Consider the following 11,630-nt stretch of genomic DNA (forward strand, 5'->3'; position numbering starts at 1 on the left):
TCTGCTTTGGTTGTGTGTGTTTCCAGACCTTAGCGCTCGATGAGCTCGCTCTCGAGCAGCTTGATCTCCGTTTCGCCCGGAGCTAGATTCTCTGCAATGGAAGTGTCGAATGGATCGATCTCCTGCTGCTGCGCCAGAGACTCCTCGGTTGTGCGATTTGGCAGCGACGGCGTCAGCACCTTATCGCCCAATCCCAACTCCTGTGCGTCGCTCTGTGTGTCGAGAACTCCGGTAACCGGCTGCTTGGTGCTCTCCGGCAGCAGTTCGTTCTCTAAGAGCTTCAGTTCCGTCTGCCCCGGCTGAAGATTCGCGGCAATCGAGGTGTCGAATGGATCGACCTCCGAATCCTCGTCCAGCTGGGGGTTACTGGGCAGCTGTCGGCGCTCCTGGGCGGGCGTCAGTACCTTGATGTTGATATTCTCCTCGACGGCCAGCAGCACCTCGGCGGGCACGGGCGTCGGTGGTGCTCGCGGATCAAAGTCCGGATCAGATAGACTATGCTTTAGTGTGGGCTCTGTAATCAAATCGGCCTCAATATGCTTCAGCTCAACGTCACTGAGCTTGGCCTCGGGCACATACGAAGTGTCGAACGGATCCTCTGATTCGCGCTCCTGAATGGGCTGGTAGTACGGTGTCAGCGGCTTCTTATTGGCACCCAGCCCACCGTCATTACCAGCGGCGAGCAAGTCCTGCGAGGGCACCAGAAAGCCCACGCTCTTTCCCTGTATATTGAGGCTCAGCGACGATTTGCGACGTGCACTATCAAAATCCGGCTCCGGTGCGACAATCTGTGCTCGTGGCACTGACTCTGCAACCACCTCTGGCTGGTCGGCGCGCGGATCAAAATCTGGATCACTGAGCGAATGCTTTAGGCTCGAGCCGGTCTCGTTGAGCAGCTCCCGTTCCAAAAATTTTAGCTCTGTGGCTTTGGGCTGAACGATTGCGTTTACCGCCGATGTGTCGAATGGATCAAAGTCCTGCTCCTCCTCCTGGTTGTCAACGCTTAACGTCGGCGCAAGAGGTGCTGGCACCACCTTACTTAAGTCGGTGGCACTACCGGCCAAGAGATCCCGGCCAGGCGCCGCTAGGAGAGACGGTGCGTCGGCTGGTTCCTCGGCGCGCGGATCGAAATCGTCGTCCTCCTCAAGAACAGTTGTCTTCTTGATCACCTGCTCCGCGTAGTAAGTGTTGAACGGATCGTCCTCCGGATTGGCGTCGTCCTCGTCGTCGCTAACGTAGATCGCGCCGGGTACAATGTGTGGCCCGCTGGCTGGCCGAACCGGTGGCGGGGGTCGTTTCGGTTTGCCTGGAAATATGTTTGAAGAGATGAGTCTATCGAAATGAAACTGGAGTGCCTAACTAGTTTTAGAGCTTAAGCAAAAGTACAAGACTTTCTGAGAGGCTATAAGATGTTTCAAAATGAGATTAGTTAGACCATCAGCATTTCTAGTATTACCAGTCGCTATGATAACCTACCTGATGCTTCCTCCTCAGGCTCCGGCTCAAACTCAGCCCAACTGGCGTCTGCTGCAGCTTCGGCAAGTAGCTCCGCTGGGGGCAGCTCAACCTTATTAACTATGGTAACCTCCTCTTTTTTGGTGTGTAGTGACTCGGCAGCTAGTTCGGCAAACTCGTCGTCTTCGTCGTCCTTGAGCGTGTCAAACTCGGATAGATCCGGATTGAGTGCGTTGCCGTCGGCTTCCTCGTCCTCCTCCTCGACCTTTTGGGGCTTGATAAAGTTCAAATGCAGCGAAACACTCAGATCAATGGGCGCCACACATTCGGGTACGTCATCGACGAGATCGTCGAGCAGAGTGTGCTGGGGCTCGGCTGTTATGAGATCGACGTCTGAGTCGGCTACCTCAACACTTTCGCTGAGCAGTAGATTTTGTATGCCTTTGCGTAGTTTACGCTTCGGATTGGCTAAGGCGAGAGCGTGCTCACGATCGACGCGGCCAGAGAGCACCTCAACGGCGGCGCCAAGGCTGACGAGCTTCTTGTTGCCCTTGGCCTTGTCGGCGCCAACAATGACCTTCTCCGCGTAGGCGGTGTCAAAGGGATCGGGTCCGTCGTCTAGCTCGAGCACTGGCGAATCGGGTACAATAGCTAGTTGCACCTCCCCGCTGGTAATTGCCTCAATGTAGTCGGTGGCAAAGATGTCATCGACGTCGTCCTGCTGCTCGTCCTCCGAATCGGATAGCTGAACAACGGCCTCCGCTAGCTTGTCACGATTCGCCTCACGTTCGGCCTCTAGCTGGCGTTCGCGTTCGAGTCTCTCCTGCTCGCGTCTTGCGGCCTCCTCCTCCTCTTGCCTCTTCTTCTCTGCTGCCGAGGGCAGGCGCTGATAGAAGGACTCCTTCTTGATGCGATCTAGCTCGTCCTGTGTCTTGTGTAATATGTTATCGACACCGGATGTTAACGCCTTAAACTTGGCCCATTCTTCGTCGCCAGCGTCAGCGTTCTGCTGCTGCTGTTGCTGCTGTTGCTGATGCTGCTGATGCTGATGCTGATGCTCGTGACTGGCTGTTGATGCAAAGCCTGATGCGTGTGTCGATGCGGATGTGGCTGCTGCGCCCTCGACGTCTGATGCTGCGTCCGATTCGCCAGCGTCTGATTTGTTGGCGGCAGCCTCCTGTTTCGCTTTGAGCTCCCGCTTGTACTGTTCGAGCTCCTCTTCGGTGAAGAGTTCCTGGTCCTTTTTTGACTTCTTCTTTTTCTTTTTTAAGCCCTTTGGTAACTTAAGCATTATCTAATTGCGGAGACATCGAGATCGGTCTGCAAGTACACGCACCCGCCCACCGATGCGCCCCAAGCATCGAATTTAATACTCTTCACGCACACACACACACACAAACACACAGAGAGTCACACACATACACATGCACTCATATGCATGTAACTACATACATACACACGTATGAATGCACGCTCCAGTGTGGATCTAACGCAACGAGGAGAAGGAAGGAGGGGGGCTAGCTGGCGCGGGCATTATGTAAGCTAGGATTTCTACAATTTCAACGAATACAGCATCCCATCTCAGTGATGCAAGTATGCAAAGTACGCAAATGGAATGCCGAGTTTGGTTCAAGCAAGCTACATACGTGTGTGTGTGAGCATATATATATATGTATGTACGTATATATGTATATTGTATATTATATATTATATATCTGTATATATCAAATAAAATCTATCTATGACTAATGGGTATCTCGCTATTTGAGTACGGATGGTTAGACACGTTTGGCACTCACCGCCGCAACTCGCAATGTCCGGAATATTTGGCGAGAGGCTCAATGTGAACCGTTAAAGCGTTCGACGTTTTATTTTCTTTTCAGTTCTCATGCGTTTTCATTTAACAATTGAGTTGGCTTTTCAACTGCGAGTGTTGCATGGAAAAATTCAATTCGCACACTTACACACACACACGCACACATGTACACACATACATAGAGACACTCTGTTGAGTAGCGGATTGACACAATTGTGTACCTACACATGAACTTGCCACTTGGCAGAGCTTTTTCACCACACCACTAGCACACACACACACACACAATTCACCACAGCACCTACAACAAACACACCCCAAACAACAACAACAACAACAATGAGAAGAAGAAGAAGACTGACAGCTTTGTCTTACACTTGACAAAAACAGATTGGCATTGAAAAGGCAAATGCTTGAAATGTATGCAACAAAAGCTTCGATGCGGCATGCAACATGAATGCTATGAGTTACAAGTTATTCTGTCTAATTGTAAATGTGTAAATATAATAATGGGTAATATCGAATACTCTATAGAAATGCATATTGAATAGGGAAGAAGCTATGAATAAGGGCACAAATAAATACAACATGAAATAAATAAAAAATAAATAAATAAAGAAATATAATATTAAATATTACTCAAAAGGTGAATAGAAAATATTTTATATATATGTATTATCTGAACTGTTCCCTTACTTTAGCCCTAAGATTTTACATCAAAGTTATTCAATTTCTACCCAAACTAAACTAAACAATATAAAATATATTTCAATATTAATTAAAATTCCATCACATCTCGCATCTCTCGTTAATCAATCTCTTTAATCTGCTGATCTTGAAATGCCGATAGCTTTCACGCTAAATTTTTTTTTTTTTTTTTTATGTGTATGCCTCAAGGGTGTATAGGAAAATTAAATAGATTTCCGGGCTAATTTTCAGCATTCGTTTATGCAACAAAAAAAAAAAAAAAAAAAAGCAACGGCTAAGAACACGGCAATTACACTCAAAACATTACGAAATAAGGCAAAAGGCAATGCTTATTTACATGGGGCCAATGTGGGTGAGAAATACAAAAATAAAGTCGAGAAAAATGCAGGACAAACGTCAATGAAAATGGGGGGCAGTAGTACCTACTTTTTCGTATACTTGTTGTCTTTGTTGTTGTTGTTGTTGTTGTTGTTGTTGTTGTTGTTGGGGTTTTTGCTGTAGCTCGAGAAAAAAATCGATGGTTGTGAGACGCACTCAAAGAGGGGGTCTGAAAAATGTGTACGTGTGTGTGTGTGTGTGCGTGCCTGCGTGTGTGTGTGGGCTACTGAAGCAGTGCAAAGAGAGCGTAAGAGTGAGAGAGCTGGAGCGAACACGCTGCTGCCTACGCACACATCACACACAAATATCACACACACACACAGGCACAGATACGTGCTACACGTTATATCTTCTTCTTCTTCTTCTTTTTTTGTTCACTTGTCAAACACGTTATGAAAAAGTTTTCCTCTGATTAGCTTTGAGTTCAGTGAAAGTTTTTCTCTTGGCTTTTCGCAACTTCATTTTCAGGCACTCACAGCTCAATTTACAAATTTATTTATGCCAACAAAAAAATACATAAAATAATTGAACGGAACTTTGTCTTTTCATTTGAAACATTTCTCACTCTCACTCTCTCTCGCTCTCGCTCTTGCTCTTGCTCTTGCTCTCTCTGACATTTAAAATTATGCAACTTACGTCTCACTCTTGCGCACTTTTTAAAGAACAATTAAAAAATAATTGTTTAATTTTTGCTAGCGCAAATTTATGAAATAATTGCAATTGTTTTTAATTCAGGGTTTTTTTAGCTGGATTTTATTTAGATTGTTTGTGGTTGGCGTTTTTCTGTCTTCTCTTTTTTCTTTATTACCTCTGATTTGAACTATCGGGAAATCTAGCACAGAATGAATGAGCGTGCCATGAAAACCCATAGGAAGTGCTTTTTGCCAAACGCAGCGGTATCCTTCAAAAGCTTTCTCGCAAAAAGCTGCGCGCAAAAAAGAACCATACACATATACATACACGAGGACACGTGCCTCCCCCGGCCCCACGCGGACGCACACATACAGCTGACGTCGCTCGCTCTGTCCTCTCTGCGTTTGTGTGTGAGTGTATGTGTGTGTGTGTGTGTGTGTGGAGCTCCTGCTGTGCCAGAAAGCTGTGACGTGATAAACCTGAAGGTTTCAAGCTTCTATTCACAACAACTTAAGCTTTCACTCTCACAGACAGAGAGAGCACGCGAGTGTGCGTATGTGCGCGAGCGGCACAGATATAGAGCAAGAGAGCGAGAGAGAGCGTGACGTGGTTGCACCACAAGCAAAAACAAAACAAGTCCTGTCATTGTTGACGCTTTCATCAGTTTTGACACTTGACATTTGTTGGGGCGCGTGCGCGTGACACGGCCGTCGTGAGTCGTGACTGGTCAGCTACACGTGCGGCCCTACAGGCCCTTAAACATGCTCTGCAGCCCTGGGGCGATATGACAGCTGAAATTTAATTGATTCAAAAAGCTTTTCAACCGAAATATTGAAAAAGAAAAAAAAACCTGTGAATCGGGAAAAAACATATGTAAATAAATATATAAATATATGTAAATATAAGACATATAAAATTAAATAATTATTAAAAAATATTTAAGTATATAAAAATATAAATATAAAAATATATAAATATGCTAAAATATGTATATAAAATGAGATTTTTCAACTGAAAAATTCCAATTGGAATTCTGCTTAGCTCTCTTTTGAAAAATTGAATCACTTCAATAATACTCATATTCTAGTTCAAGCTTTAATTTGTTGTATATTTTCAGCAGGTCTGGGTGCAAAAATAAAGACGATAAGTGCAGTAGAGTCCGGTTATAGCGACGAAAATTCTGGTCCCCAGACAAACTTTTATGGGCAAACTTATACTGTCATAGCGCCCTCCGGGTATATCGACGGTTCCTTTAGTGTCCTTATAAATGGATTCTACTGTATTTATATAAATAAATTTCTCCGAAATTATTAATCCTAAAATTTTATAATTCTAATTTTGGTAGTTTATTATTACATCTCTCTTAAAATCTCCTCCTGTCCAAATCAAAACTTTTTTTTTACGAATAGTTAAGAGAATACTTGATGAATCGAAAAACTAGAAATATAAAGAAACGGCGCATTGCTTTTTATTTGAAATTAAAAGTTATTATCATTAAATACTGTTAAGATTTCAGTATGGAGTAATTTGTATATAAATTCAATGTAAATTGGATTTGAAGACAATATATCTTAAATGAATCGAAAGTTGAATAAAAAAAAAAATGTTAATAAATATAGGTAGAGTAAATATAACGGTATAATAGTCTAATACACATTAGATGAGTACACTCAATAGATATGTGTACGTGTATATATAGATAGATATGCACATATGTACAACATATACTATGTATATAGGTCATAAATTTCTTCTTATCTGTGTGATTGGGCAAGCCCAAAGCGCTGAGCAAGTTGACATAGTGAAACGAATTTGGGAGATATAGTTGCGTTTCTCACAACATTTGATAAGCCCGCTATAAATAGATATACGTGTGAGTATATTCCCAACGGTATAGCTAGCCTCTATATAGATAAAGCCTCTAATTTACCTAAGTACTTTGCATATGGGAAAACACAGCTAGCAGTAAGCTCAAAGCTCCGTTAGCTGCGTACATATCCGCATAGGTGTGTGTGTGGGCGTGTCGCATACGCCCCTTAGAGCTAATCAGTATGTGGCCACATCTTGTCTCTATGGAATATTCTTTCTTAGTGTTCCTTATCGAAATGTCCTGTCTCACTCTAACAACTGGCATTCGGCATAGTTGCATTCCTTTCAGTCTCATGGGCGTCCGGCTATTGCTGCGCTGCTCAGAGCCGTATGTGAGAGGAGAGCCGACAGCCGTTGAACCACCACGACTCAATGTTGTCATAGCTCTGGGTCCTGTGCGTCCAGCTGGGCTGATGGAGGCTAGCGCAGAGCTCACAGAAGGGCGAGAAAGTCGCCAGGTGATAGTGCTCGCGCCACCAGAAGTAGCTGATGTACTCCTCTTTGTCGGCAGCCACGAAGCGCATGTGCTGCGCCAGCTCCTCAACGCTATCGAAGCGATTCGCATCGATGTACGAGTGCGGCGGCAGGAAGCGGCTATAGTTGGCGCCGCCAAAGACAACGGGCACTATGCGGCGCTGCAGTGCATCGTATAGCTTCTCGGTGACATAGTCCGTGCACAGCGAGTTCTCGAAGGCCAGGTAGAACATGTAGTCCGTGTCCAGCATCTCGCTGCAGTGCGGATCGTCGCGTGCACAGCTGCAAGCAGAATGGAATTGAGTCTCCGATGCGGCCAGAGGCGAAAGCCTTCGCGCTACTCACTTGAGTGTGCCGCACTTGCCGTAGATGTCCACCTGGATGTGCTTCTGCAGTGCGGCAGCGAGCTGTTCGCGCTCCGACAGCGTCTGGCAGTGGGACACGAACCAGGCGGCCATCTTGGACTTGGTGTGCCACAGACTCGCGACAGTGCTGTCGTTCCAGCTGCCCAGCGCTGGCGGCTGACGCCAGTGGGGAAAGGGCGCGGGCGCTATGGGTGCTCCTGTGAACGTGTCCAGCACGTGGGCATAGGGCCAGACGATGTCCGAGTCCAGGCGATAGGTCATGGTCAGATTATAGAAGTGCTGTTCGTCGCTCAGCCGGTGCTTGGTCTCGCCCGGCGGCTCCAACAGGGCGAAGACGTACGCCTGATGTGGACTGCGGCGTGCGGGCAGCGGCAGCAGCACCGGAAACGGCTGCGCCACATGGTAGACGATGGCATCGTACAGTTCCAGACTCGGCAGGTACTCGTGTCGATTGCTCAGCTCACACTGGTACACCGGGCAGCCGAGATCCTCTCGAAACTGTTGCGGTCCGAGCGTATCGTAGGGCAGATTCCAGCGCCGATTGCCAAAGAAGCTGCTCCACAACAGAATTGTTCGCGTCGCTGGTCGCCTGGCCACGCCCACCTGCCCGCCGACCAGGTACTCGCGCAATATGCCATTCTGATTCACCAGCGGCGAATTGTTAATCTTGTAAATCAGCGCACCGAACAGGAACAGGCAGAGCAGCACCAGAGTTAGCGTGCGTCGCATTTGCAGGCGCATAATCAATGCTCACCTAGTTTTCGTTCTTTCCGTCGGAGAAGGTAGCAGGTAGCAGGTAGCAGGCAGCGAGCAGCTTGAATGGTCATCGGCAATTGCCACGCCCGTCAGATTGCATGTTCCAGGCGTTCGTCCAAATGCTTAACAGCGATTAGTGGCCGTTGTCGCCTGTCTTTTTGCTGTTCATAGACTAATTGTGTTTGCCCCCTTATCGCTAATGTGCTGTGGTGCAGTTGGTGCTGTTGGTGGTGCTGTCGGTGTGAGTCAATGGCGACTACCTGTGAACGTGTTGACGATTAGGCGTTATTGATTGCTGTGTCAATAATAAGCAAATGTACTCACACCCTGCCTTCACTCGATTCTCCAACTGATAAGCGGACTTATCAACTGATAAACCACCAGCCACAGAGAGCGTCAATTGTGTGGCTAATGCTATCAGGAGGGTAGAGATTAGAAAATATACAATGTGCTCTGTCCCAAATTGAACTCAGCTATATGGGACAATATATTGAAGTAATGCCGCTAGCCAGTGCTTAATTTAAGTTAGTCTAAGACCAAGATTAATAATTGCACATTTAATTAATTTCATTCAAGGCATTTATTGATTACAATTGTAATAACAATATTAAGGTTTCATTTATTTAGAATACACTCGTTGTTCTGAAGCGTCTTAAATAGAGTCTCTCCTCATTTGAACTGTTTCTACTACTTAAACTTTAAGATCTATATATGAGTGTTTTAAGCGTATTTCCACTTATTGAAAGGCTCCAAAAATGCATATGTCTGCATATCGAACACACGTTTTGCACCTGTGCATATCAAGTTGTTGGGATAACGCGCAGGTTATCAAAGCTTAACTTCTACTTTCAATGAAAACTCGTTGTCTATCTCGTACTTATATTAACTTGAACTACAGTATATACATATACATATATATAGTTAATATATTTAGCAAATTTGTACACGAATTAATGCTGCTTGGCTATGGCCGCAGTGAGAGCAGCGCTCGAGCTGATCTCTCCAGTAGTTGGCAGAGCAGCGCAAAGAGCGTCACGAAGCCATAGGCCAGCCATGTCTTCAATATCAAGATTAAGGGCTTCATGCCACACGCACACGCACATATGTGCATATATGTATATAAGACTAAGGTTTCTTCCACTATTTTGGCAACCTTCTCCGATGGCCGCTTAGGCGCTTTTCAGCTGCAACAGTCGATGGCAATGCCAGACAGAGCCAAGGCAGCAGCTGACTATGCATAAATAACAAGTCATTTGAGAATTTGAACACAAGGCTCTTCCAATACAAGCACCCACACACACACAAAAAGCACACTTGCAGCGTGTATGCATGTTAAATGACAATATAGTAATATTGTCAGTTGACATGCCCGTGTGGAATATATATGTATATATACATATACCTATATACATAGGTATATAGCGTGGTTAGTTTGGCTCAGCCACGCGCTCACGGTAATTGAAGAGCAATCTTTGTACAATATTCATTCATTAACTTAATGGACTCTAGCCATTCCCAATAGTTAATGCGCACATTTGGAGCATTTCTAATTTGAATCGCTTGCCCTTGACATTTGGGATCAACTTAAGCAATCTAGGGAAACTAACATATATACATTCTACTTGAAATTATCTTAGATAGTTTGTAGCTAAGTTCAACTTCATATTTTATATTTAGTTTCTATTTTATAAAGATTTCTTGTTATCTTCTTCAGTTCAAAAAAGAAAAAATCATATTTAGTTTTACTAAAAGTTAATTCTCCAAATGTTTCTTTTTAGAAATTCTCATATGTTGAAAACGAATTTCAAGATTCAATTTGTGAAATTTATCGTCTCGCAAAAAAAAAAAAAAAAAAAAAAAAATGATAATAATAAATTCATAAGATTAAAGGATGAATCATACTAATAAATTTAATCAACAATTTCCAAAAAAAATAGAGAAAACAAATGTGAATAAGCAATAATAGGAAATACGAGATTAAAAAAAAATACTGGAACCATTTTTGGGTGTTTGCTATTCAAAACGGGTAACTAATAACAGAATCATACCTACAGTCGCATGCTAGCACAGATCGCACATGGTTCTATATGGTATAATGGGTACATACATACATACACGTACTATTTACAAATACACATCGATTTTAGATTAACTAGTACATATGTATTATCACAATGGACGACTGCCAGGCAGTCTATATGCCGCAGCAAGAGCGATGCGCGGCGGCGACAGCGGGGACATTCTCATCTAGATCCGGCTCGACTCCGGCCTCCGAGATCGAGTTTTGTAGGCGCAATGCATTGGTATCGTTTTGCTGCTTACTGCCATGATGGGCCACCATCAGTTGGGTAAGCAGCTCGAACAGTTCGTTGACGCCGTCGTTCTCCTTGGCGGACGTTTCCACGTACTGTGCGCCCACCGTTTGCGCATAACGCAGCGCCGTCTCATAGCTGATGGCTCGCTGCTCCTCTAGGTCAGTCTTGTTACCCACAATAATCAGAGCGATTTCGCTTCCACGCATCTGCTTCAGTTCGCGCACCCATGACTTGACCTTCTGGAACGAGTCCTGATCGGTGATATCATACACCAGCAGTGCCCCATCCGATCCCCTATAGTATATGGGTCCCAAGGCATGAAATCGTTCCTGACCGGCCGTGTCCCATATGTTGAGCTGTGCGCGTCTCTCATCTGGCAGCGTCACTTTTTTGGTCACAAACGACGCCTGCAGCGTGCTAAGATGCTGTGTATTGAATTTATCCTCCATGTAGCGCAGCACAAGAGATGTTTTGCCCACACAGCCTACAAATGCGCAGCACATTAGATATGTGTACATATATACAATTATGCATATGTATGTAAAAGAAAAAACAACAATTGCGATTGTTGGTTTAGTCACCTTCGCCCAGCAGCACCGCTTTGAAGTTAAGCGTGGGCCCAGCACCAGGTCTTCGCGAACTCATTGTTGGTCCACACTTTTACAATTTAATAGGCGATTTCGAATCATCGAGTTAATATGACGCACTTGGAAATTTTTTATTTGATTTTACGTTCATATATATACATGTAGGAATATTTTTTGTCAAATTGTCCAGAAGAATCGCACGATAATCACCGATACGCTGTGGCGGCATGTCGACTATTCATTGAGACTGATAATTTTAATATTTTTGGTATTA

The 11,630-nt window shown here is 44.8% G+C and overlaps 3 protein-coding genes across 5 annotated transcripts; all 3 read right to left on the minus strand.

Annotated features, from left to right (window-relative positions):
- Positions 1 to 29: 29 nt before the first annotated feature.
- Positions 30 to 5,263, minus strand: LOC6584307 (protein stoned-A). Of its 3 annotated transcripts, none has more exons than XM_015161306.3 (3): positions 5,166 to 5,263; positions 1,477 to 2,775; positions 30 to 1,306 (listed from the first exon to the last, which is right to left on the minus strand). In XM_015161306.3, the coding sequence occupies exons 2-3, from the start codon at positions 2,744 to 2,746 to the stop codon at positions 30 to 32; spliced, it is 2,547 nt and encodes an 848-aa protein (XP_015016792.1). In that variant the 5' UTR covers positions 2,747 to 2,775; positions 5,166 to 5,263. The 3 variants fall into 3 exon arrangements, with proteins under 3 accessions (XP_015016792.1, XP_002009963.1, XP_032588411.1); XM_002009927.4 differs by having other exon boundaries at positions 4,994 to 5,206; XM_032732520.2 differs by lacking the exon at positions 5,166 to 5,263 and adding an exon at positions 3,255 to 3,837.
- A 1,171-nt stretch (positions 5,264 to 6,434) lies between these two features.
- Positions 6,435 to 8,714, minus strand: LOC6584308 (alpha-(1,3)-fucosyltransferase C). The gene is made up of 2 exons (XM_002009928.4): positions 7,679 to 8,714; positions 6,435 to 7,615 (listed from the first exon to the last, which is right to left on the minus strand). The coding sequence occupies exons 1-2, from the start codon at positions 8,437 to 8,439 to the stop codon at positions 7,180 to 7,182; spliced, it is 1,197 nt and encodes a 398-aa protein (XP_002009964.1). The 5' UTR covers positions 8,440 to 8,714; the 3' UTR covers positions 6,435 to 7,179.
- Positions 8,715 to 9,015: 301 nt separating this feature from the next.
- On the minus strand, positions 9,016 to 11,590 carry LOC6584309 (ras-related protein Rab-21). The gene is made up of 2 exons (XM_002009929.4): positions 11,351 to 11,590; positions 9,016 to 11,253 (listed from the first exon to the last, which is right to left on the minus strand). The coding sequence occupies exons 1-2, from the start codon at positions 11,412 to 11,414 to the stop codon at positions 10,649 to 10,651; spliced, it is 669 nt and encodes a 222-aa protein (XP_002009965.1). The 5' UTR covers positions 11,415 to 11,590; the 3' UTR covers positions 9,016 to 10,648.
- Between the last annotated feature and the right edge of the window lie 40 nt (positions 11,591 to 11,630).

The sequence above is a fragment of the Drosophila mojavensis genome, unplaced genomic scaffold, assembly GCF_018153725.1.
Source record: "Drosophila mojavensis isolate 15081-1352.22 unplaced genomic scaffold, ASM1815372v1 contig_136, whole genome shotgun sequence".
NCBI lineage: Eukaryota > Metazoa > Arthropoda > Insecta > Diptera > Drosophilidae > Drosophila > Drosophila mojavensis.